This window comes from Molothrus ater, chromosome 2, assembly GCF_012460135.2.
Source record: "Molothrus ater isolate BHLD 08-10-18 breed brown headed cowbird chromosome 2, BPBGC_Mater_1.1, whole genome shotgun sequence".
NCBI lineage: Eukaryota > Metazoa > Chordata > Aves > Passeriformes > Icteridae > Molothrus > Molothrus ater.
In genome coordinates, this window is record NC_050479.2 from 115,019,072 (window position 1) to 115,044,127 (window position 25,056).

Consider the following 25,056-nt stretch of genomic DNA (forward strand, 5'->3'; position numbering starts at 1 on the left):
TAATGCCAGAAAAGCTCTCCCTTCTGGAAGCACTGGATAAGGTACTTGGATGCAGGGAACAGCAACCAGTACTCCATGGAGTGTGTTACTCATGACCCCTCTGAACACGGGATTGCTGCCCCAGCTCTATCTATCACAGGTATCAGTGCTTTATTCCCACTTTCTTTGGATCAGGATCTGGTGAAGGTCACTCCAGAAGGGGAACACAGCAACAGAATTCCTTCCACACCAAAGGTGGGAGCAAGGTCTTCCTGGAGTACATCTTGAGAAAATAAAAAGAAAAAAAAAAAAAAAAAGAAAAAGCACCTTCACAAACACTGCCTTTTGTGATTTTATTAAGAGATGTTTTCAGGACAGACAAGCTTCTGGTTGCAGATGTTACAAACCCTACAACGAGAAACAAAACACTCAGTGAGCTGGGGGCAAACTCTTTTCCATAACCACCATCCTATCCCAAACAAAGAACAAACCAAGTTTTCCAATTAAACTGCATTTCTCATTTCCTGAATTTTGGCCAATGATTCCCATTTTTTCCACCGAGGCAGATCTTGCCAGACTCCTTGGTAAGACTTCAAACTGTAGTAACTTCCTTGCAAGAGCAGCCTACAAATTGTTCTCACATGGCTTCTAAGACTATCCCAAACTGGATCCCGGGGCAGGACAGGATGGATATATGAGGAATATATTCTATGGATATATGAGGAATATATACTCTGTGCTGCCAACTGCACACTGATACAACACCAATACATCCAAGGCACCCAACCCAAGTCTCTCCAACTGTAATAATCCAAGGCCCCCAAATCCATGCTTGTATAACACAACATGGAACAAGGCATGTGAACAGATCCATCATCTCCTCTCCAGAGGAGTGTTCTGAGCTGCACTGACACATGCCTTGAACCCTGTCCCCTTCACCCAGTGCAAGGGTCAAGCCCAACTCTGGTCTCTGTGCTGGGCACAACATAGCAGCTTGTCTTCCCAAAATCCCAGCTTTGTGGTTTTGGTGGCCTGAAACCTCTTCTACATGGATCCTCAGCACACCTCCCTCCACTGCTCCCAGGCACTTACCCTTCAGGCAGTGGGCACTGGCTGAGGCATGGCTGGCTGTTCTGGTTTGCCACCTTTCTGCTCTGAAATGGGGGTGGTGGGCAGAATCTCTTCTTTGGGTTCCACGATGCTGACGTGGTCTGGCAGAGGCTTTTTGGGGCCAATCTTTCCACTGGGGTCCCAAGGCAACATAATCTTTACTTTGATTCCCAGTACTCCTGCAGAGAGTGACAGGCCAAGGGAGACACAAAATAGATCAAGAGAATAGCACCAAGGTTACAAAATATCTCTCTCCACAAAGAAGATCTGCTATCAACACTGTAACACACACACGCTACAGCTTAAAAATCTAATTACTGTGACTTGATATCAGTGTTGTAAATCCAGGCAAGTTAAAGTTGGATATCCAAAGTTATTCAACTCACTGCCTTGGCTGACTGCAGTTCTCAACTCATTCCAAGCCTCGTTTTAAGCCCTGTCCTCTTCCTCAGCTAATTTTTCTAGGAAATTCCACTTTTTTTTTTTTAATATCCCTTCTCAGACAAATGCCTCTAAATCATCCAATGAGCAAGACACCCTGGCCAAGGCAGCCTCAGCACAGCACCACAGAACGTGGCACAGAGCAGGCTGCAATGACACAGGGATGTCCCTTCTGACTCGTCATCGTATCATCACCGAAGGGAAGGTGGAGAACAGCTCTGGCTGGGTTGGTATCCCTGCACCAGGAGCTCTGCAACTGATTAACCCAAAGCCAGTTAAGACACACACAAATCATTTGTGTTTTACCAGGAGGCAGAACAAGTGGAAGCAGGTTTAGCTGGGAAGACTGTCTGACACCTGCAGCACCCCTGTTCTCTCTGCCCATCCTGAGGAGCCAGGAAAACCAGAATGCCAAGGGCTCTTAAAGCCAGGCAACAGGCACCTCATCTGGAAGTTATCACCAGCCTCAGAGGCCCCAGGACACAAGTGAGACCATCTGCAGAATCAACAGCCACATTTCTAATGGGAAACATTCAAACCCCTCCAGCAGAGAAGTGGATACATGGTATGACCACAGTGGCTGCTGAAGGCCCCTTGGCTTCCCATTCCCAAATGACTTCTACTTTAGATGTAATGTTCAAATCCCACAGTGAGAGTTCAGTGGCAAGAGCTCAAGAAAACAGAATTTTCTGGTTCAGAGTCTGAACCATTCAGAGCAGCACAACTAGACTACTGTGAGATGAGAGGTGCATTAAAACCATGTGAGTTTCAACCCAAGGATGCCAGTGGGAAATCTCCAACCTACAGGAACAGGATGCCAGGAGCTGAGATTTTTTGTCTCTGCAGCTCAAGAGAAGGAACCTGCCAAAGCTGCAAAGGGATCAGGCACTCACCCTGCCGGAGTAGGACGTGACGCACGGCTGTGTCCACGTAGTAATTCACTGGGTCCCCACTGTGGATCATTAAGCCATCCACAAACTTCATGGATTTGGCCCTCTGACCTCTCAGCTTGCCGGACACAACGACCTCACAGCCCTTGGCCCCGCTCTCCATGATGAAGCGGAGGACACCATAGCAGGCTCTGCAGGGAGAGGACAGCCAAGCCATGAGCCAGCTCTGCCAGACCCACAGGGCTCCCTGCAGGAATTTTACCACAATTCCAACCTCAGTTTCATGTGTCAGCAGTGCAGCTCCCATCCCTTCTCAGACAAATGCCTCTACATCATTCACTGGTGACAGGAGGCTGCTGCTGGAGGACCTCACGCGGCGCCACAGAACGTGACACCGCGAGGGCACTGCCACCAGAGCCACCCGCTTCTGACTCGTCATCGCCTCATCACCGAGGGGATGAGAGCAGGGCCACTGCCTCCTGAGCCACAGCACAGCCACAAGGCCTGAAATGCTGCTTGCCTCACTCCTCCACCCATTTATTCCCAAAGGAACACATGCAGCTTCATACCCCACAGACAACCTGCAACCAGACAGAACGCTCCAGAAGTAACTGTGAACTGAAGTTTCAGTGCAGCTTTACCAGGTTAAATCCTCAAACCGCAGAGAGTTGTTTTTTGGGGACAGTCCTGGAGTGCCCCACGTCCCCCAGGGCAGGCTGCTGTACTCACCTGCGCACAGCCAGCCCCCCCAGGAGTTTGTAGCGCAGGGACTCGGCCTGGGCGATGGCGCACAGACCCCTCGTGGCCACCTTCTCAGCGTAGAGCTGCAGGGAGAGAGGCACACTCACAAAAGGGCTCCTTGCCAAGCCAGTCACACAACCACAGCCTGCTGTGCCTTGGAAGGTCCATCCACTCCCGCCCCTGCCAAGGGCAGGGATCTTTCCACTAGACCGGGTTGCTCCAACCTGGCCTTGAACAATTCCAGGGATCCAGGGGCAGCCACAGCTTCTCTGGGCACCCTGTGGCAGTTCCTCACCACCCTCACAGTAAATTTAACTTTTACTTTAGCAGGACACAGGAATTTCATTCTACTCTACTCCCTACCTTCAGTCCCGTTAACCCTTCCACATTTACAGGCAGCAGCTTTGTCCTACATTTCCTTCCCTGTCTAACATGATCCAGCAGCATTGGCCAAGATGGAATAAATGTGCAACATCCCAGCACACACATTCCCCCTCCTTCCCTGATCTGTTTCAGAGCAAGATTTCATGGAATAGAACTACAGAATCCTTTGGGTTGCATGGACCCTTTAAAGGGCCCTAGCCCAACCTTCCCCTGGGAAAACACCCCCAACACTGAGGATCAAAAATAACTGGTTTGTCACTTTACATTCTGTTTGTCAAAGATCCTTCTGCAGCAGAGCAGTTTCTTTGTAATTTATTTTGTATTTCAGTGCAGGAGCATTTGTAAGGCCAAGTAACAGAAGGCCCAAGTCATCCTGAAACCACCCTTCAGCTGCCACCACAAACCCCTCTGCACCACCCAGTTCCTGAGGCAGTTTTACCTCCACGCTTCCCTCGGGGAATCCAAACCTCTTCTGCACCACAGCCGTCAGCTCCCGGATCCGGCGTCCCTTCTCTCCCAGGACATTCTGAGTTCTGAGGGAAAATAAGCACAGGACAAGTGAGAAAACTGTCCCCAGGAGTGAGACTGGAGCCATCCCAGAGAGCTTTCAGAGCATCCCAGCTCAGGAAGGCTGAGTTACCTGGTGGCAAGGATGATAATCTCAGTCCTGGTGGGAGTGACCCGGACTTCCACTCCGGAGTATCCATCCTCAGCCAGCTCCCGAGTCAGGAACTCGTTCAGCTCTGCTTTGAAGATGCCATCAGCGACAAACTAAAACACAAACGGACAAAGTCAAGGTCTTGTCACATCCTGAACTTGAGTGCAATTCACCCAAATTCCGAGTGTCTTTCCTGACAACTTTCCCTTCCTCTGAGAGAAACCACTGAATACTCTCAGTTGGAAGGGATCCACAAGGAATACCAAGTCCAGCTTTTACAGGAACAGCCCAGGAACTGAACCCACAACCTTGACTTTACCTGAGTGGCTCTGCCCCACTCAGGGTGCAGCAGTGGGGAAAAATGGAACCCCCTTCCCTGACTTTCTCAGGAATAACCCACTCCTAGCAGGAGCCTAGACCAAGCACTGCCTGACCCACAGCCACTGCTCATGCTGGAATTCGGGAGCAATTTAAGGGAAATAATTACCGGGGTCCCATCCCTTTCCCAGCCCCACGGGATGCTGCTGCCGGGACTCCTGACAGCCCAAACCTCCCTCGCTCCCCAGGACAGGCAGCGCCCGGTGCCCTCCCGGGGCAGCCACCAGCCGCAAACCCTCCCCGCTGGAAAGCAAAGCGAAAACCCCGCAATTCCCGGCTCCCGGCGCCGCTCCGCACCTCCGCGCGCGGCCATGGGGAAGCGCCCGCTCCATCCCGCCGCCATGTTCCCCGCCGGGCCCCGCGCCGCATCCGCCGCCATCCTCCCCCGTCCGCCGCCGCCGCCCGCCGCGCTCCCGCCCCGCCGGCTGCTGGGGCCGCCGCGGGCGGTGCGGCAGCGCCCCGCGGCCGCGGAGGAGCCGTGCGGCCGCGCTCACCTTGCGCTTCTTGGAGATCTGCACCGCCATGATGAGCCGGGCCCGGCGGAAAGGAGGGAACGGGCCCCGCGGGCGGCGCTATATCCGCCTTCCGCCGCGCCCCATTGGCTGGCCGCTGGCACGGCGGGCGCGAGCGGGGCACCATGGGAGATGTAGTCTTTGCCATGCCGCCATGTTGGCGAGGACTGAGCTGAGTGTGCGGCCCAGAGCGGCGTTAAACGGGTTCTAAATCCCGTGGAAACGGACACGAGAGTCAGCAGTGTGTGAAATAAAACCGATATATGATAATTCACCCCGGGCTTATACCTGGAGACCTGCTCTGCCAGGCGTTGCTGTCAGAGGGTGCTCTGCTGTTATCCAGGAATCACAGCATGGCTTGGTTGGGAAATGACCTTAAGGCTGATCCTGTTCCACCCCTGCCATAGGCAGGGACACCTTCCATTGCTCCAAGCCGTGTCCAGCCTGGCCTTGGGCACTGCCAGGGATCCAGGGGCAACCACAGCTGCTCTGGGCATCCTCTACCAGGGCCTGACACCCTCTCAGGGAACAATTCCTGCCCAAAATCCCACCTAGCCTTGCCCTCTGGCAGTGGGAGCCATTCCCTGTGTCCTGTCACAACATATTGTTTTTTAATGCTTATGGGATTGTAGAGGATTACAAAAATAACAGTAATGGACAGAGTTGATGCACAGCTTCTAGGAAGCGGAGATTTAAACTGCATTTTATCATGGATATTATTGTGGTTTGCAGATGGATCTGATGATCTTAAGGTCCTTTTCCAGCCCAAGTGATGCTGTGAAAATGCCCCCAGCAGGAGCAGTAAAGCAGAGGATCCCACTCTGCTCTGGGCCAGGGAAAAGCCACTAGATGTCAGTGCAGACGGTTTCCAGGCTGGGAAAAGCCTCTTGAATGAATAAGAATGAATAAATGAATCCCCAGGGATTCGTTGATCCACAACTGGAGGGATGGCGGAGCATCCCATCAAAGGCAGGTGGCGGTGGTGGTGAGGAATTGTGTCCCCTCTGTCACAGACACCTTTGTCTCACTCCTGGTGTGCCCAGCCATCCTGGCACACCCCCTGCTCCCCCTGAGCCCAAGAGTCTCTGTCCCACAAACATCAGCCTCTGGAGACGTGTCCAGCAGCTGGGAATGTCTCTGTGCAGGGATTTGAGCCCTGTGAACTGGAGTCTCAAGTAATTTTTCAGGGAAGACCCTGCCAAGCTGCACAAACCCCCCCATTCTGCTGTTTTCCACCATACTTTTAGGGAAGAAAATATCTGCCCAAGATCACCTGTTTTTTAGGCTGAGTTTACCCAGGAGGGTCTCACCTAATGAATTTCTGTATCACAAAAATACAGCAAAAGGCAGAACACGAGCAAAAAGGCTGACCTTGATGTGTGTCCCCTTTTCCACGGCCTGTGAAGGACAAACTCTGTGTCCTGTCAGCATTTCAGGGTCAGCACCCAGGGCTGGAGCCGGACACAAAGCAGGGCCTGGCTGGTGCTTGGCACCAAGGCAATGTCCCCTGTCCCCCAGATGAGGCCTGGGGGCTCCAAGTGTGGCCTTCACAGCCAGGGACATCCAGTGCCTTCCCCAAATAGCAAGGTGGGATTCCTCCCTGAGCATCTGGCCAGCAGCCTGAGCGAACCCTGGGTGCTGGGAATGCATTCTGGGCTGGTTGGAGATGTCCCTGCTCACTGCAGGAGGCTTGGATTAGCTGACCTTTAAAAGGTCCCTTCCATCCTGAGCCATTCCCTGATTCTGTGGATTCCCCCCTGCTCCATCCCTGCTGAAATGGAGGCTGGGAACACCCCAAAAAAGCTGTGACACACCTGCAGCCCCCTCCACAGAGAGCTCAGGTGAGGTCCAGCAGGTCCCAGTGCTTTCCCAGGCCCAGCAGTGGTTGGGATCTGCAGCAGGCCTGGGATTATCCATAAATCCCACGGTAAGTGATGGACACTCAGGTTTCTGGGTCCCCACCCTCGGGGACTGCACCCCTGCTGTTCCCCATTCCCTACTCCTTTGTGGAGCACAGGAGCTGCTTTTGTCCCAAAGGATGTGCAGGGGATGGAAAAAACTTGGAGGTTGCTCCAGCCATGACCCTCCCTGGCTCTGGGCACATCGCTCTGGCAGCAGCACCTGGATCTCCTCTTGGACTGTGCAGGAGCAGAATCAGGGATACACAGGAAGGATGTCACCCCAGATGTGGCACTTGGCAGCCCCCTGTGCCCATGGGGAGGGCCTGGCAGGTGCTGGGAGGTGGTGCCAGGTTTCCTGGCTGTGGGGGACGTGGCTTGGAGCAGGTTTGGGAATGAGGAGCTGTCCTGCCTCCCCCCAGCTCCATTCAGTGCCCAGCCAGCAGCACGGTTTATGGCAGCTGAGGGCCATTGCAGGGGCTCAATGAATCCAGCATCTGCTCCCCAGGAAGCTGGCTCCTGCTCAGGGCAGCAGGAGGGGCTGGCAGCCCTGGCAGGGAAAGGGCCAGGACAGCTTTCCCAGCTCCATGGCACGCTGGGCTTTGGGATACCCTCTGCTTTCTGTGGGCAGTGACAAAAGGTGGCACTGGGAGAGAGTGCCCTGCCTGGGAGAGTCCCCAGATGCCACTGCTGCTCCCAAAATAAGGGAGACCCTGACAGGGACTGTGCTGGCTCTGCAGGAGGACAGGGAACAGCCTTGGGGTCATCAAAAATACAAACTGGTGCAGGCAGAAGCACAGCCCATTCCTGCTGTGGTCCCACCTGCAGGACTTGGGGTGACACGCTGGGTTCCACTCTCACCAGGCCCCATCACCTCTATGGACATGCCTGAGGATTTCAGGAATCTTCCTTCCTGTTCCTTATGATTTCCTGGTGCTCCAGGAGGATTTGGACAGCTGGACCCCAACCTACATCCCTGCATTTCAGTACAGGAACCAGCAGGAGAACAGAAATCCTCCCAGATCACCATCAGAGGCACTGCAGAGCTCATGAATTTTCCCAAGGAGTAGCAGTGGAAAATGAAACCCCGGGTAGAGATGGACAAGATGAGATAGTTTGCATTAAATGAATGGAGATGGGTCCTGGGAGGTAATTCCAGCAGAAATAAGATGAATTGCAAGCACCACTTGTAAAGCATTTGTAAAGTCTAACTCAGGCAGGAGTTTTACTGCAGGAGAGGCTGTATTAGAATTTACTGCTGCAGTTGGAGCAGCTGCTACTGCCCAAGCTATAAACCCCTCACTGAGCTCCTCACCACTCCCTGGCACCTCTGGAAATCTTCCTGAGAAATGTTTTCTGCCTTCCCACATGGAGCAGCCCTTCAGAGTGGGGAGAGATGGAGGGAACAGGGCTGGGAGTCAGGGCCACATTCCCAGGCCTTTTGTAAACATTTCACACCCAGCAGGATTTACTGTTCTTAGCTCGGCAAGAACACCAGGAATAAGTCCAGCAAACCTTCTGGAGGCAGGGGAAGGTGGCAGGATCCTGCAGGACAGGGATGGAAGAGGGTGTCCAGGCAGAGACCGCTCTCAGCTGCCCCAACCCCATCTCCTTCCCTGCAGCTGGTAAAGTGGGATTGAAATGCAGGCAGCACCAGCTCAGCTCCAGGTTAAGGATGAATAACTGCTCTGGAAAGGTGTGTGGGACCCTCCAGGAGAATTCACACCTCTGAGGACACATCAGAGCTTGAAAACCAACCAGCAAATGGGCAAAACAGAAGCCGTGCACTGGACATGGTCTGGATTCAACCCAGGAATTGCAGCACTCAGCAAGGTGTTAGTGAAGCTCAGTCTGAGCCAGCAGCCAACTCGATTGTAATCCCAGCCTGTCACCTCCAGCACATCTGATAAATTGCTGGCAGTGTTTCAGAGGCTGTTCCCAAACAGCTCCATCACTCTGACACCTTCCTTTGGGCACCTGCCCCCTAAACAGCACTTTGCTTTGCTGCCTGGATTCACTTGAAGGACTTCAAGCAGGTTATTAAACAATTTAAACTTCCTTTAAAAACAGGAAATGGACTAAGGATGCTCAGTGTGCTGCTTAGCTGGGAACCCCTGTCTCATTACTATTGAATGAAGCCAGTGGCTGCTGGCAGCGGTCACTCCAGCAGCTCACACCCGGCCCCACGGCTCCGCCTGAGGGATGGAAATTGAAACTTTAATGGGCATTTCAGGAGAGCAGCTTGCCCTGGCACTGTCACCCGAGAGCCAGCAGTTAAGCAAGTGATTCTTAATCAGTTTTCAAGCCCCAGGACACAGGCTGAGGGCAGGAGGGGCTGTTTTGCCCCAGCACCGCATTTTGTGATGATTTACAGGTGCACTGAGACAAGGCTGGTGACAAAGGCCATCCCCTGCTCCTCCTGGTGGAACTGCTGACATGACACTCGAGCCTGGAGGGATAGGACAAGGGGGAATGGCTTCCCACTGCCAGAGAAATCCATGGAGCCACCCATGTGGGAAGATGACACCTTCAACACAGCTGAAGAGCACTGGAGGCAAGTACCACTGAGGGAACTGGCTGAGGCTGAAAGGCTCAAATCCCAGACCCTCAATCCCAGATTTCAGCTCCCTGCTTGCACAAGGGAAGCAGAACTGCTTGGCCGAGCTGAGCCCAGGTGCTGTGGCAGCAGGGAGGGAGCTGCTGGTCCAGGAGCAGCCTGGCAATACCCAGCTCCATGCCCTCCCTGCTTTTCCCTGTCCCCTCTCCACCCCAGACACAGAGCCAGGGAGCAGCAGTGATAAACTGGCTGCTGGTCCAAGCACAAGGTTATTTTCTAGGACATTAAGCAGAACCCTCGGATGCCAGCTTGCAGGAGAGCCATGAAGAGTGACAAGGCACCTGACCAGAATGCAAAAGCAGAGATGCAAACTTAACACCTTTTTCCCCCTTTATCTGTTAAAAATAGCTTTAGAGGGGAAGCTTAAAGCAGTGTGAGGGGCTGCTGGCTTTAGAAAATTAGCAGTTTCAGCAGAAATATTCAGTGACCACCACCCAGAGAGCTCTGATTTTTGGTATCTCAGCCATCCACATGTTAAATTAAACATTGAAGCTGCAATGCAGCCCAGTTGTTTGGCAGGGGCTTATAAAAACCTGAAAATCTTTACCCAGCTTGCTTTTCTGTAGGAATAATACCACTAACATCCCAGAATTATGTCCATCTATGTCTGGCTAGGACTCCAAACCAATAAATTGTCTCCTCACCCTCAGATTAGCTCGGTCAGGTAATTTTGAAAGCAGCAGCAGCACTTCTCCACTGTTAGGCAGATCACTGAGATTCCCTTGTTATCCCAGAGCAATCCCACTCCAACAGTGTCCTTGGGGAATAATTTGCAGGAACTTCAACAAGGAGGGAATTGGGAGTGCTGTATTTATTATCACTTACATTCATTGAATTGAATATTTGGATTAATATTTGGAATGAAATTTCTGATTGGAAAGAAGAAAAAAAAATGGACAAAAATAAAACTACCACCTGTTTCTATGGCAAAAAAAAAAAAAAACCAAGCCCACCCTTTTTAGAAAAACATTACATTTTGGATTTCCCTCCTGCCACTTTCATCCCTGGCTCAGCCTCAGCTCTGATGTCCCAAGCACCCTATGAGTGCTCAGATCCTTCCACAGAAATCCCTGGCAAGTCCAAGCACTCACTGCTTCCCCTCTCTGCCCAAAGGAGCTTCCCTCTGCAGGGTCCTTCTCTCCTGGCATCCTGTCAGTGATGTTCTCAGAACCCCTCAAGTCCTTTGGTCATATTCCCCTCTTTTTCCCTCCTCCTGCTGTCACACAAAGCATCCCCCCCCTCGTTTTTAAGGAGCAGCAACACCTTCTGCCATTGAATTCCCAAGAAAAATGCCAGTTCTCTTTAAAATCCCACAGCAAAACCTGCAGCAGGAAACCCTGGGAGCGTGAACAGGGTGATGGATTAGAGCTGCTCCCTCCTCAGAAACCAAGATGTTCTTATGAAGTGGGATTAATAACACAATATCCATTTTTTTAACCCTATAAACCTTATTTAAAACCATCAGCTTCTCATGTCTCTTCACGCAAGTTTATTCCAGGAGTTGATCCAGGGTTGTTGCTGTTTTCCAGACAGTGCCCTCCCTCCATCCCTTCCCTTTGCTAAGCAAAGAGGCCCCAGTCTTAGAGAAATTAATTAGTGCAGTAATTTGCCCAGGACACAGAGGAGAAGCCGAATTTGTCCCACTCTGCAGGATTCAGCTGAATAAAAAAGACAAATAGCTGTGCTGTGGGATTTTAAAAAGCTGCTGTCAGCACTCCCAATGCAACCAGACCTGGAAATTCATTCGTCTTTCACTAAACAATGGAAAAACGAGAAGCAATTACAGTAGACAAAACTAATTACAGCAGAGCTGAAGCACAGCTCACAGCACTCACTCTTCAATCTGCATTCAAAAAGAAAAATCCAACCCCAAAACCACTCCATCAAAAAAAGGTGAAAATCTGGGAGTGGAATAAAAGCAATTTTGAAATAGAAGTGGCCCTTCAGCATAGCACAGACTGGATTTTTGGAAGGAGAAACCTTCAGGTGATGCTTGGCAAACAGGACACAGGGATTCATCCAGGAATGATGCCAGTGGGGGAAAAATGAGCGCCCAGCTCCTCCTCATGGGGCCCATTCCATGTTCACCTCACATCCAGGGGAGTTTTGGGTGGATGTTTGTTAGCTGCCAGAAGAACATGGTGTTAGTAATGCCAAGGTCTGGGTTAATCTCCAAGAGCTGCACTCCATGATCCTTGGGGGTCCCTTCCAGCTCAGAATGTCCTGGGATCTTTGTGGAGCTCAACTTGGACACTCATGGCTGAACAGCTTCTCCTTCCATAGTGAAGACAGAGCATCTCAAAAGTGAGGTTATCCCCATTTCCTGATCCTCACAGCCATCCCTGCCCGACCCAGAACACTCCAGGGGTATTCACACCTTTGGGTGAAATGACAGAAGAGAATCCAAAGCCTCCTGTAAAGCCCATTTAATCCCTGGCCATGGTCCAGGCTGGCAAGGGGCAGTGACAGCTCTGAGAGAAGCAATTCCTGATGTCCAGAGCTGCATCTCCCACGGGCCTGCCTCCTGTTCCCTTTGGATACTAGCTGGGAAATCCAGCAGACAGCAAAAGGGAATTTTCAGAATCACTGCTTAGCACAGAGACAGGCTGGAAAATGGATTGCAGGGAGAAAACCTGAAGTGGGGAGAGCAGGAGGAATGGGATTGGGCTGTGGATGGATGTGGCAGACACCACCTCAGGCCTCATTCCCTGGGGATGTGGGCCACACCTGTGATTTCAAAGTCTCCACAAGCCACTTCCAACACACAAAGCTGCCACTGGCCATGGCAGAATGTTGTTTTACTCCCTGGATCCTTAAGGAGGTCCAGTCTGAAGCCTTGATCCTGGAACCCCATTCCTGAGTCTTCATGGCCACTGCACAGCCCTCAGCCCAACACAGAGCTTCTCCCTGCCAGAGAATCATTCAGGAAAATCTTTTCAGATCATGGAGTCCAGTAATTCCTCCAGCACTGCCAGGGCCACCACTGGCCCATGTCCCCAAGTGCCACATCCACATGGCTTTAAATCCCTCCAGGGATGGGGACTCACTGCTCTGGGTGGCTGTGCCAATGCCTGAAAATCCTTTCAGTGAAAATTTTTCCCTCTTATCCAACCTAAACCTCCCCTGGCACAACTTGAGGCCATTTCCTCCTGTCCTCTGATTCTATTCCAGGATTCTCTGCATTTCCAGCCTGGAGAGGAGAAGGCTGGGGGGGGAACTCTTCAATGTGCAGCAATTGTGGAAGGAGGGTGCCAAGAGGATGGGGCCAGGCTCTTCCCAGCAGTGCCAGCATCCCAGGAGATGCACAGGTACCTGTCAGACGCACTCTCCCCCTCCTCCTTGTGCTGCTCCACCAAGCAGAGGGATTTCCCACCTCTCCCTTCTGGTATCACTGCAGTGCTCTCTTTCATTTTCTGGCTGAAATGACCTGCAATGCAGAGGCTCACTTGCTGCACTGATCCTGCTGCCAGATCTGTAATCCTCAATCCCCCTGGGGAATGCCTGGAGTAGGAAACCACTTGGCATGGCAAGCACGTCAGCATTTTCCTGGCTGCATTTTTTATTGTCTCTTTGCTGCATCCCTGACTTCAGTTAAGTTTTCTTCCCTTTCATCCCTCACTTTCTCCAGCCTCCCCCAGTGCCTTGAACTGAGGTCTCAACATCCCTGAGCTCCCTTCTCTTGGACACACCTGTCCAGGTGTGGGGGGACAGCACATTTACTCCCATCCATCCCAAGATTTTCATGTAGGGTAACAGATCTGCAAATGGAAAAAACATGGGGAGACAGAACTCTTCCCTTGGCAGTGGCATCCTCTCTTTCCTGGGAGGCTCCAAAGGCTGATTGATTGAGGTGGATTCCCTGCTAATCCTGCCCCTGCCATGCTGCGATTTACAAGTTATTAATTATAGGGACCTTGCAAGCTGCAGAGCAGCCAGACTTCCAAGCAGCAGAAGATGCTTTATTTAGAGAAGATGGGACAATTTTTGTTTTCTTTTTTAATTACTATCAGCAGTGAGAGACATTTGTACTAGAAGGGAGAGAGAATTCACCCACTGCATTGGTTCCTTTGAATATTTCCATAAAAGAAACAAAAAAAAAACCCAAAACCTTGCCACAATTTGGAGTAAACATCACATTGTTTACCCCCATTTATTCTACCTAGTCTCAGTCCTATTCACTTTTTGAAAATCACTAAATCCCAGACTGGTTTGGGATGGAAGGGATTTTAGATCACCTCATTCCACCCCTGCCATGGCAGGGACACCTTCCACTGTCCCAGGTGCTCTAAGCCCTGTTCAGCCTGGCCTTGGCCACTTCCAGGGATCCAGGGGCAGCCCCAGCTGCTCTGGGAACCTCCCCACCCTCACAGGGTAGGATTTCCTCCTAATTCCCAATCTACATCTCCATTCTCTCAGTTTAAAGCCAAAATCTGGGAACCAAAGCAAGCAGAGGAAAGCCTGGCTCTAACAGATCTGCTGCTGACTTGCAGGGACCCACATTTCACCCTCTGCACTGGGGAAGTTCCCCAGATTCCTTCTCTAGACTATGCCAAGGAGGAAATAGAGCCCTGCAGCCTTTGTGGTTCCTCAGCATCTCTCTTTGCCTCTAAGTGGTCACTGTGTGCTCCTCACACTGTGCAGGAAAGGCATTTCAGGGACAAGAGGTTTTCATGGAAATCGGTTTATGGCAAGAATGATGGGATCACAGCACAGTTCTGTTGGTTCTGGACCCCAAGCAACAAGCAAACAGTGAAAAGAAAAGGACACAGCTGTCAAAGCAGCAAGGCAGGACAATAATTTTCAGAGGAGCACCATGAATCCATAAAAAAAGCAGGAAAAATTGGATTTCTCAAAGGAAGAGGCTGCAGGAGCTCAGGGGAAAAAGTAAAGGTCTGTGCAACAGCTCAGTGGGAAGAGTGGACGTGCAAAAAGATCCAACCCAGCCCCACAGCAAAGTGCTGTGTTCCATGAGGAAAACAAGTGTCCAAAACCAGGGAGCACGTGGAAATAATGGAATATTTGGCACCTACCAGCTGTAGGAAACTGGGATTAGCCCAGCAAGGAGGTGGTCACTGACAGGCAGCTTCTGAGTGCAGTGAGAAAATCCAACGTGGAAATGCAGCCCACAGAGGGATCCCAGAGCTGGAGAGGGAATGCTCCTGGCACAATTAGGCAAATCAAGCCTATTAAGGGACAATCACTCTGAAGGGTTGTTATCAATCACTCCCTTGGCTTTCTTTAGGCAATTATCCTAATTGCATCAAGGCTATTAAGCAATTATTTTGATAACTGAAGCTTTTTTGCCGACTCTTCGATTCTTGCAATGTTTTGTTCTTTGTATAAATGCCCCCTCCAAAAGATGTTTAAAGCTGATTTTAAGGATGTCCTTTTCCTGAAGCACAAGATACAAATTTCTGTGTAAAAGCACCAAGTCCCTCTCAAGAAAACGCTGATTTTTATCCCTGGGTTTTCTCTTAAACCTCCCTCCCACCCAAATCTCCCAGGGCACCAGGGATTTAGTTCCACTTTTTTATTATTCAACTTTTTATACATAATAAATACAAACTTTTTACAGCCAATATAAAGAAAGCATTTGCACTGATGCTTTCAGGGTGTACTGAGCTGTACACGATGCAACGGCCGATACATGCCCTGTATGAAGAAATCATAGTTAAAAAGGAGGCATCTTTTTACAACTTTTCTTCCTTTTTCTCTTTTTTTTTTTTGCTTTTTTTTCACTTTTGTTTTTTAAATAAAATTAGCAGCTCTTACAGAAAATATTTTAAAATACAACTAAAGAGACTTTTAAATAAAAATTTTCTGGATTTTTGAAAGTCCGGGTGTGAAGGACACAGACCTGTGTCCTGGCCAAAAGAACTGAGCATGAAACTGGTGAAACTGGCCAAAAGAATCGAACATGAACATTATGGCAAAAACTTGGTTTTCTTCTGCGTTGTAAAGATCTCAAAATATTTGCAAACAGTTAAACCATTTTTTTTTTAAAAAACGTTTCTTTTTAAACTTAAGAATAAGTTTGATAAACACATAAAAAGACCTCAAACAGATCAACAGGACAAGAGGTGCAAAAGAAGGAATAAAATATGGAAAAGACTTCATTGGACAGTCACTGATTCCATAACTGATCCATGAATTGTTGCCTTCAGACAGCCCCACTCTTGGTTAAGGATCCCACTGGGAAAGGAGACTGGCAAGCACTGGATGTCTCAGAGACCCAGCCTGGGTTGGGATTTCCAAGTATGTGCAAAGTTTATGATAAAATCTTGTTAGATGAGTTGTTGGGTTTTTGTTGTAAATGCAGCCTCAAAAAATAGCCCTTGTTAGTAAACTAAAGGTTGAAAACTTACTGGCTTTGAGAAAAAACCATGAAGACACAAGAGAACCCACAAACAGCTCCAAACCCAACCTTGGGATGCCTTTGATCTGAAGTTTTCATCTGATGGAGAATGCTGACAATATTTTAGTCAGTACCCAAGGAAAAATCTGCTTGCATCCAGTTTTTCCCTCTCCTCCAACCATTCCACTCCACATTCAACTTCAGAATATTCTTTGCCCTTTTCTCTCAAAAAACTGAAATCCAAGCTCCCTTTTCAGAGCTCTCTGAGGGAAATGTGAAACTCTTTTCCTTTCAGTTTCTTCCCTGAGAGGAACTGGGCACATCTTGGGCACGAAGGTGGTGTGAAGGCAGAACCCGGAGCTGCTCCTGGCTCCCTGGCTTTGGCTGGTTAATGGGATTGGGGTGGGAAAAGGCTACAGGGCCATCCAATGCAACAGCTAAATGCATGTAAGTACTCTAAATGGAACTGCTAACTCTAGAACTCAGGTGGTTTGATGACAAAGATACACTGCTAATGTTGGATAATATAGTACACGGCAATAACTGGGATAAGAGTGACCCAAATGCTTTAAAAAAATAAAACAAACCCAACAAAAGAACCAAAATCCCCAAAATCTGCAAAGAGAAAAAAAAAAAAAAAAAAACAGAAAAGAAAAAGCAGCTCAATTTCCAGATCTAGACAAAAATCTCACTTGCTTTTTTGCTTTTCTACCCGTTGGTTTCTGCTGTGGAAGATGTTGCTGCTGGTTCAGCACCTCCATGTTAGATCCTCTATGAGTAAATGCACTGAGTAAACACAAAAATCCAAAGGCAGAATGTTCAGCTGTGAATCACTGACAAGGGAAGCACCCATGGAATGAACACTTTTGCTTCTCCAGGAGATCATTTTCCCATCTCTTCCTTTCTGCAGGGGGATTCAAGAGGAGCCAGCCTCTCCTTTAGACTTCTTTTTCCATTCCCTTTTTCATTCTTCTGATGAATACCTGATCAGGCAGGTGATGCTACTGGAAGGATCCACAATCTTTAACACATTCCTATGGCAACAGTAATATACTGTACTAATGCACAGGAGCAAAGGATGCTAAGACTAAGCTGCATGAATGGGGCTCTTTCTTTGTCTCCACATCAACATGGAGCATCTCCAGCCAAGAAAAAAAGCCAATCTTGGCCTGTCTTGGTTTGTGCTAAGAGAAGAAGAATGATGTAGAGAAATCCAAACAAACAAACAAAAAAAACCAAAAGGCACAAAATATTCATGACTGTGGGAAGGAATCCGCCAGGTCACTGCCACATAAAATCCTCCCTATCGCTCACTCTAGTCCAAGTCTTCATCATGCAAAGGTGCCTAAAAACGAGATTGACCAAAAGCTGTGTTTGGCCTTGATTGTAGCACTACTAATTAGCCAGTCCCCTCGTTACACCAGAGTGATCTCCACGTCCTCGATCTTCTCCGTGGGCCGGCGGTGGTGCTGTGTCGGGGGGGGTGGAGCTGCTCGCACCTGCAACATTCAGAACCAGCCTGTGACTACCCCAGAATGGCCAAATCCCACCAGAATCCCTGACATTTCCTGCACTGAGCTCCAGATGATGCAAACTGCATCTCCTGCACCCCTGGAGATGATGCAAACAAACAGGTCGTGTGTCCAGCGGGATTGCAGCTCCAGTGCTGCCCAGCTCCGCCATCAAGGATTTTCCTTATGAACTGTCCCAGACTCCCTTCCAGAGTGCAATCCCAGATTTATTCCATGGATAAGCCAGGATGGAAACATGGGAAAGGCTCATCACATGCTGAATCTGATGGAGATTTTGCCTGCAATTTCCGTGGAGTGGAACTACCAGGATGTTCTGCTGCACCTGACTCACTGATACTTCTCAACAATACACACCCAAAATGTGATGTTTTTTTCACATTCTGCCACATCAGTCCTTTTTGCTCCTGACAGTGATCATCTCTAATGCCAACAGGGTTTTTAGGACACCATTTCAGAATACACCAGACTTGCTCTGGAAAACATGAACTGTGGAGCAATCCGGCATCAAACTGCCCAATACTACCTCAATATCCAGAATATATTATTTAAATATCAAAAAATGCTCTTTTTTTCTGCAATCTCATTTACTGAAAAGGCTAGGAAAAGACAAATGTTCTGTTTTAGTATGATTTGGTTTAGGGCTTTGAAAACCCCACAACTTGATTTCAAAGTTAATCATAGGAGATGGATTTTGCCATGTTCAAAGTGATTTAATTCTTCCCTTCCTTTTCTGGCAAATGTCCTTTTCCTAGGCAGCAAAGACAACACAAAATCCTCATCATTAGGAATCGTGAATCCAAACCCCTCAAACCAAAGGGGGTGGAAATAAACAGAATACCAAATATGCAGGAAAGGAACTGTATAAACCATAGGATTGACCTCTTCTGGCATTTACTCCCCACCTCTTTTTCAGCTCTGTTTAGGGGCTGTTACTCTTTGAATATCAATATTTTAGAATACTTATAATATTATAATATAATATTAATATAATAATAGAGTATTTTATGAAATATTTTATCAATAAAACCCACAGGATTTTCTGGTCACTTACAGGCCGCAGTTTGCCATAGGAACTTTCCGGAGGAATTCGTGGAGGTTGGGAGAATCCAGGGGACTCTGAACCAAAGCTGTTCTCTGAGGAAATAAGCAACAGCCTATTACAAAGAAGCCCCTCAGAATTGCTGAATTTATGTTGTAAAAATGCTCCTTTTTTCTGAGAGGTTTCTAAATGAAGCCTTTTCCCAAAATGTTTGCAAATTTCTCACCGTTCGTCGACGGAGACCTGGGGAAAAACTGGGATCCTCTTTTATCTGGGCTGGGATAGGGACTGGTGGGAGGCTGGTCGTACAGAGGCAGTGGTGGCAGGGAGTTGTTGGCCTTTGGAGTGGGGGATACCTGTGCCAAAAAGAAAAGAGGGAGAAGCTGCAGTAAATCCTCCTTGGCACATTTAACACACACACACACACACACACACACACACACACCGGTTTTCCAACCCATCCCTACTCCAGCAGGTTCCCTCTGGAGGAAAAGCAGCTGTCGGGAAAGTTTGGGAAGAAAAGCCAAGGTATCCAACAGGGATTCAATTTTTTTAAATCACAGGTTGCCACTGAACAGAAATTTTCAGCCTCTCCCAGGTAATTCAGAGAGGATTTTTGAAAGTTATTCGAAACAAAAAGGTTGCTCAGACAAGTGGGATTCACACAGAAGTGTTGGGATCACAAGCTTTATCCCCACCCAAAATGCATTTTTGTGGTCTTCCTAAATCAAGGAATAAAAATACTGAAAAATTCCATTGTAGAAAACATGGAAGTGCAGTTTCTATCTCCAAACTCCACACTGGAAAGTCTGATTTTCTAATACGATATAAGGATTATAGAACTACACTGTAGAAATGAGGACATTGCTGGAAAAATTACTATAATCCAAAACTTGGCAGTATCCTGCCCCTCAAAAACTGAGAGAATATAGAACAGATCTAAGTATGAAAACACTCAATTAGGGCTGAAAGAGCCTGTAATTCTCTTTTTGCCAGGTTGTGTCTGACATCTCAGTCTCTAAATTAAAGACAGGAAGTAAACTGCAAATTTTCCTTTGATTGCTTTCTATCATAATATCTGCCTTTATTCACAAATTTGCAAAAATACATCATTAGGCTGGGGAAGAAACTAAAATGCAAGCACTGAGGGCTTGGGTTGTTTTTTTCTTCCTTAAATTGGTTCTGATTTTTTTTTCTTAAACTGGTTTCGATTTTTTTTCCCCCGTGAAGAAGTGACAGAACTTTGCAAATAATAAACCAAGCCAAGACCTCTTTCCATACCTGGATATCCCCAATCCACTGAGTCTCTCCATTCTCTGAGGCTGTGAGCTCTTCAACCAACACGGAGGGGAAGACCCCGACGCGGCCATTGAATTCCCCCTCCCAAAAGCCATCATCATCCTGGTTTTCCTTGTTCAGGATTCGGATGATGGCTCCCTCTGGGAAGGACAGCTCGTCATCTGTCTGCCCCTCGTAATCATAAAGTGCTTTGACAAAACAGACTGCAAAATGGAAAAGGAAAAGACCCAATGAGCTAAGAAAAAAAAGGAAGTATACATCAAGTTTGATAGCTGGAGCTGGGGATTTTGAAGCTCTTTATAAGAATCTGGGGCAGATTATTCCAGTTTTCCTTAATTTTGATCTCAGCTAAAATTTCCTTAATTTTAATCTCAGTATGAGCTGAGGAGGTGAATTATGCAGATTTAATATGAGAGAGATAATTACTGAGATAATTACTGGGAATGGCTGTATTCAGATATGGGTCAGTCTCACTCTGCAACTCCCTGAAAGGAGGTTGTGGCTGGTGGGGCCTTTTCTCCCAGAAAACCAGAGATAAGACAAGAGGAAATGTCCTCAAATTGCACTAGGGGAGGCTCAGGTTGGATGTTAGGGAAAATTTCTTCCCTGGAATAGTGATTGAAACATTGGAACAGGCTGGGAAATGGTGGAGTTCCCATGCCTGGAAGGATTAAAAAATGAGCAGACTTTGCAACATGGTGGGATTTGGTCAAAGCTTGGATTTCATGATCTTGGAAGTCTTTTCCAACCTTAACAATTCTGTGACTCCATGAAATCTGGGAAAATCTCCCAGACTCGAGGTGCAGAGTGTTTCCAAGAGCCAGCTCAATACCTTATGTATTTTTAAGTGGGATTTACCATTGGAGTCCCCGTTGAGGCTGCCTGGCACCAGGTCAGCCTCCGTGGAGTTGTTGGAGGTGTGGGATCGGGAGTCCAGCGCAGCCAGGGACTGCAGCATGCTCAGGAGGCTGCTGGAGGTTGGGAATTGCAGGTACTTCTCTGGCACATATCCCACCTGTCCAGCCTTGTTCCGTGCCTGTGAACCAACAACAGGAACCATTCTCTGCTTGGGGCACTGCTCTGGAGAGAATCCCAGCATTCCCTCCCATCCCAACCTCCATCCTACCAGAGTTCATGGAAACAAGCTGAGAAAATGATACCTTCACCCAGTCCTCCATATCTCCATCTTCAATGACCTCCAACACCTCGTGCTCCTCTATGGTCAGCTCATCTGGCTGAGAAGCCTGGAATGCAGGACAAGAAGGATGGAAAAGGAAAGTGGTTTTTAGGGCAAGGCATGGGCAGTGGAAAGAACATTCCCATCTAGACTTTTATTAGAAGTGATGTTTGTTAAAAAACTGAAAGCTTTAACATGATTTAAAACATCCCATTGAAGGTTCTGCCATTCACAAAAGCCCTTCTCCCTGAGAACCTCCCTGAATCTCACCCTATCAAAAAGCAAACCTCAGCCTCCCAAAGGCACATTTATTATTTGTTCTTATATAATTCATTTTTCTAATACGTTTTAAAAAATCACTAACCTTATAGGAATAAACAACTTTGCAGGTGAGAGGGTAATTTCTGAGAGTACCAGAAGGACTAGAACTGCTGTCATCAAAAACATCCATGCTGTCTTCAAACTCTTCACCTTCTTCCTTATCTGCATCAGCATTAACCTGGTAAAACAAATTCCAGTTGGCATTACAGCAGCTGCTAAAAATTGGTGAAGAAATAACAATAAAAATGAGCTGGTTAATATTTTTCAGTGTGTATTTTTTATGATTTATTGTTTTTGAAAGTAACTCAGCTGGATTTCTTTGTTCAGACAAAAGCACCTGGAATTTAAGAAGTACTGCAGAAGATTTGGAAGCTCCAGCTCAGCTGATGGACAGTTATAAAATCCATTTTTCACATAATCTGTGACTAAAGTACTTTGGAGATGCCATTGCAACGGCACAAAAAACAGTTTATTGGAAAAAATGGAATTTATGCTACTGAAAGATTCATGTACCTGTGACCACAAGTTATAAAATAAATCTGCAGTGAAAATATCTAAAGTTTAAAAAAATAATCCTCCAAATCAACCTTCTAGCTGGTGTATTCCACACAGCAGATTTGCTGCAATTATTACAAAAATTCTTAAGAGACAGGAAGATTTGTAAAAACTTGCTATAAAAGTTTAAATAAAACCTGAAGTCAATGTGCTGGAAAAATACAAGTTTGGGTAAGACTGCCAGGAGCTGTGCTTTGGCCTCATGCCTGGGTTATGTTTTGAATAAATAACTTTATCTCATGTGAAAAATGACGAATTATGCTGTGAAAACAGCTCTGTGAATCAAAGGCAACACCATTATGTAGAGCCATCTTCCCTGTGTTTATTCCTATTAATTTGGGAGTGAATCTGGTGCTCCCCCAGAAAAGTGAGAGACTGATAAAAAAAAGTTAAGCTGAGCCTACCAATTCCCAGAGCAGTTTCCCTACACCAGGTCTCTGACAGCTTTGCTCTTCTAGGCCTGGACTAGAACAGCAAAAATCTTTATCATGTTCTGACTTAATTAGTTTTTATGTTACTATTTCCAAACCAAATCCTTGCAGTTCTGGTGATTATTTTTTCCTCAGTAACTCTCATCCAAGAGCAGCTTGCCTCCATCTATCCTTCATGGATGTTGGGATAACAAAAAAATTGTCCTACAGCTGGGCAATGCTTTGGGTAATCAGCAACCAACCACAAATCATGGCAAATCTGGAGTTTCCCCTCCTGTTTCTCTGCCTTTTGCTGTGCATGGTCCCAGCAGCCAGGGCTGACATCCAGCTGGGACATCATGGAAATCAGCAAATCATGTCTACAAGGTTTGGGCAACATCTGCTCCTGCTTTTCTAGCACGAGGAGGAAAAACACTCCTTTATTTTCAGCATGTGGGCTGCTCTCAACTCCTCAGCTGGAATCATTTGGGAAGCAGGCAGGGAGAGGGAAAACAGGAAACTGAGAGCTTGGCTTGACACAGCTCATCCTTCTGCTGCAGGGTCTGGGATGGAGGATGGCACCAGCAAGGAATCAGTGTATGGGACAGAAGGACACCAAAGGTGTGGGACAGGCAGCAAACACAGGAAGAAATGCAGGGGAGGTGATGAGAAAAGCAGATTATATACATTAAAAAATGATGAAAACAAACAAACAAACAAACAAACAAATATGTAAAAATCTATCTTGTTTTGTTGCACATATACACAGATGGGTCCTGTCCCCTGGGAGCACAGCCTGACCCCCCCAAGTGTCCCCTCCTGTCAGCAGCTGTGCAGAGCCACAAGGTCCCCCCTGAGCCTCCTTTTCTCCAGGCTGAGCCCCTTTCCAGCTCCCTCAGCTTTTCCTGGGGCTTCAGGAAGCTGGCTTCCCTTCCCCAGATCTTTTAAACACTGCCCACTCCTCCAGGCCGGAGTCAAAGTGCTGCTTGTTACAAACTGCAGTAATTCCTCTAAATTTTGGCATAATTTTAGTCTCAGCTCTAAGAATTCCATCTCTGGGCTGTCCCTGTCTGGCCTGCCAAGGTCAACAGAGCCTTTTTTAAATGCAGGAGCCTACGTAAGTGTCAAAGGGAAAATGAGACTCAGCTGAACCTCCCAGGCTGTGGCATCGCCTGGGACCAGCACGGGGGGCTCAGCTCCAGCTCCAACTGTGCCATGTCTGGGGACACTGGGAACGGGGGACTGGGAGCAGCCCAACAGGCACAGAGGGAAGTTAAAGGAGATGGAGTACAAAAAGAAATGGAATAAAATCACTGTTTAACACAGCTATGCAACAAATCCTCATCTATGGTGACCAGAGAGGATCTGAAGTGAAACTCAGCACAGGAATTCCTTTGGGATTTTTGACACTTGGATCTGCACACTCAAAGAGCTCAAGATAACATTATAAACTATTAATGAAACTTCAAAGAAACACAGGCCTTGGACACTTTCCAGGGATCCAGGGGCAGCCACAGCTGCTCTGGAAAACCTGTGCCAGGGCCTCAATACACAAAGTCAGGAGCAGCGCCTGGAGAGATCCCCCAGCCCTGGAGTGAGGTTATCCTTGGGAATCTGAGATCCCCCATCCCTGGGGAGAGGTTTCCTCTGGGAACCCAAGATCCCCCAGCCCTGGAGAGATGTTCCCCCTGGGAATCTGAGTTCCCCCAGCCCTGGGGATGGGTTTCTCCCCCCCCAGGAATCCGTACCAGGTGCGCGGAGCCGTTGTTGGTGACCGAGGGCAGGCTGGCCCAGCGCTCGTTCTCCAGCTCCTCCATCACCTGGTTCATGGCACTCTTCAGCCATGTGTCCACGGACACCCCAATCTGCTTCAGCAGCTCCAGCCTCGCTTCTGCCTTCAGCTTGATGATCTGGGGACACAAACACACACAGAGCTCAGAGCTCCTCAGGGTCCCACCTTGCCCCATGGACCTTCTGACCATCCAGATGGCTCCCGAAGCTGCTCCCTGTGGAAATGAGCCCCACTCCTCATTTCCTTGCCTGGTGTGAGCCAAGACACAGGCCATGGTTTTCTGGAGGCTCAGCCAATCTCACCAGTTGTGTTTTTTGAAGTATCACCTCTGAGTTTATGCCCACTCCCAATTCACACCCTTAAGTAGTTCAGTGCAGCTTTGAAGTCCAACAACACAGTGCTTCCCAAGATTTTTAAAATTAGGAATATCCACAGTGCAGACCTTTCCAGGTGGTGACTAAGCTGGATGTGAAACAGAAATAAACCTGACAGGATACACACACACCAACCCACCACCTCCCAAGCCAGGCTCTTTTCTACCAGCACGTGCCAGAGATGACAGGAAACTCATTTGTTATGGAAGCACAATATGTTAATAATCCCCAAATTAAGTAAGTATTGCACTCCAACAAACAGTTTCAGGATTTTTGTCTTCAGACCAGCATGGAAATGGAGGTTTTCTGACAGCTGGGTTCACTTCAGCATGCTGGCAGGCTGGCTGGCCGATGGAGCCAAGGATTTAACAAATTCATGGCAAAGCACCACCCTGATCCAAATTAGTTCACAGTCTAAACAGGAGGGGTGGGAAGAACAGTGTGAAGAAATTCAGGATTTCAGCAAGAGCAGATCTGCATCAAGAAGTGAAGGGCAAACCCAGGGATAAAACTGAGGGTATTTCTGTCCAGACCAGCCCTCTCAACACCCCCTGCTGCCATTGCTCATCAGATGAACAAAAATCAAGTGATTTC

The 25,056-nt window shown here is 48.1% G+C and overlaps 2 protein-coding genes and 2 non-coding genes across 5 annotated transcripts in view; all 4 read right to left on the reverse strand.

Annotated features, from left to right (window-relative positions):
• Nucleotides 1-318: 318 nt before the first annotated feature.
• Nucleotides 319-5,151, reverse strand: RPS3 (ribosomal protein S3). The gene is made up of 7 exons (XM_036404242.2): nucleotides 5,076-5,151; nucleotides 4,186-4,316; nucleotides 3,985-4,078; nucleotides 3,150-3,244; nucleotides 2,424-2,611; nucleotides 1,072-1,268; nucleotides 319-387 (listed from the first exon to the last, which is right to left on the reverse strand). The coding sequence occupies exons 1-6, from the start codon at nucleotides 5,103-5,105 to the stop codon at nucleotides 1,075-1,077; spliced, it is 732 nt and encodes a 243-aa protein (XP_036260135.1). The 5' UTR covers nucleotides 5,106-5,151; the 3' UTR covers nucleotides 319-387; nucleotides 1,072-1,074.
• Nucleotides 1,583-1,730, reverse strand: LOC118699992 (small nucleolar RNA SNORD15). The gene has a single exon (XR_004982164.1). It is a non-coding gene; the product is annotated as a small nucleolar RNA SNORD15 (small nucleolar RNA).
• LOC118699993 (small nucleolar RNA SNORD15) lies at nucleotides 2,729-2,875 on the reverse strand. The gene has a single exon (XR_004982165.1). It is a non-coding gene; the product is annotated as a small nucleolar RNA SNORD15 (small nucleolar RNA).
• A 9,972-nt stretch (nucleotides 5,152-15,123) lies between the features above and the next one.
• FCHSD2 (FCH and double SH3 domains 2) overlaps nucleotides 15,124-25,056 on the reverse strand; it is a 120,596-nt gene continuing 110,663 nt past the window's right edge. For both annotated transcript variants that reach the window (XM_036404254.1, XM_036404253.1), the window contains 8 exons: nucleotides 24,045-24,206; nucleotides 21,375-21,509; nucleotides 20,994-21,077; nucleotides 20,692-20,869; nucleotides 19,816-20,036; nucleotides 18,761-18,890; nucleotides 18,547-18,629; nucleotides 15,124-17,462 (listed from right to left, as the gene is read on the reverse strand). In XM_036404254.1, the coding sequence (XP_036260147.1) occupies nucleotides 17,379-17,462; nucleotides 18,547-18,629; nucleotides 18,761-18,890; nucleotides 19,816-20,036; nucleotides 20,692-20,869; nucleotides 20,994-21,077; nucleotides 21,375-21,509; nucleotides 24,045-24,206 (1,077 nt within the window). In that variant the 3' untranslated portion in view covers nucleotides 15,124-17,378. The remainder of the gene's footprint in view (nucleotides 17,463-18,546; nucleotides 18,630-18,760; nucleotides 18,891-19,815; nucleotides 20,037-20,691; nucleotides 20,870-20,993; nucleotides 21,078-21,374; nucleotides 21,510-24,044; nucleotides 24,207-25,056) is intronic.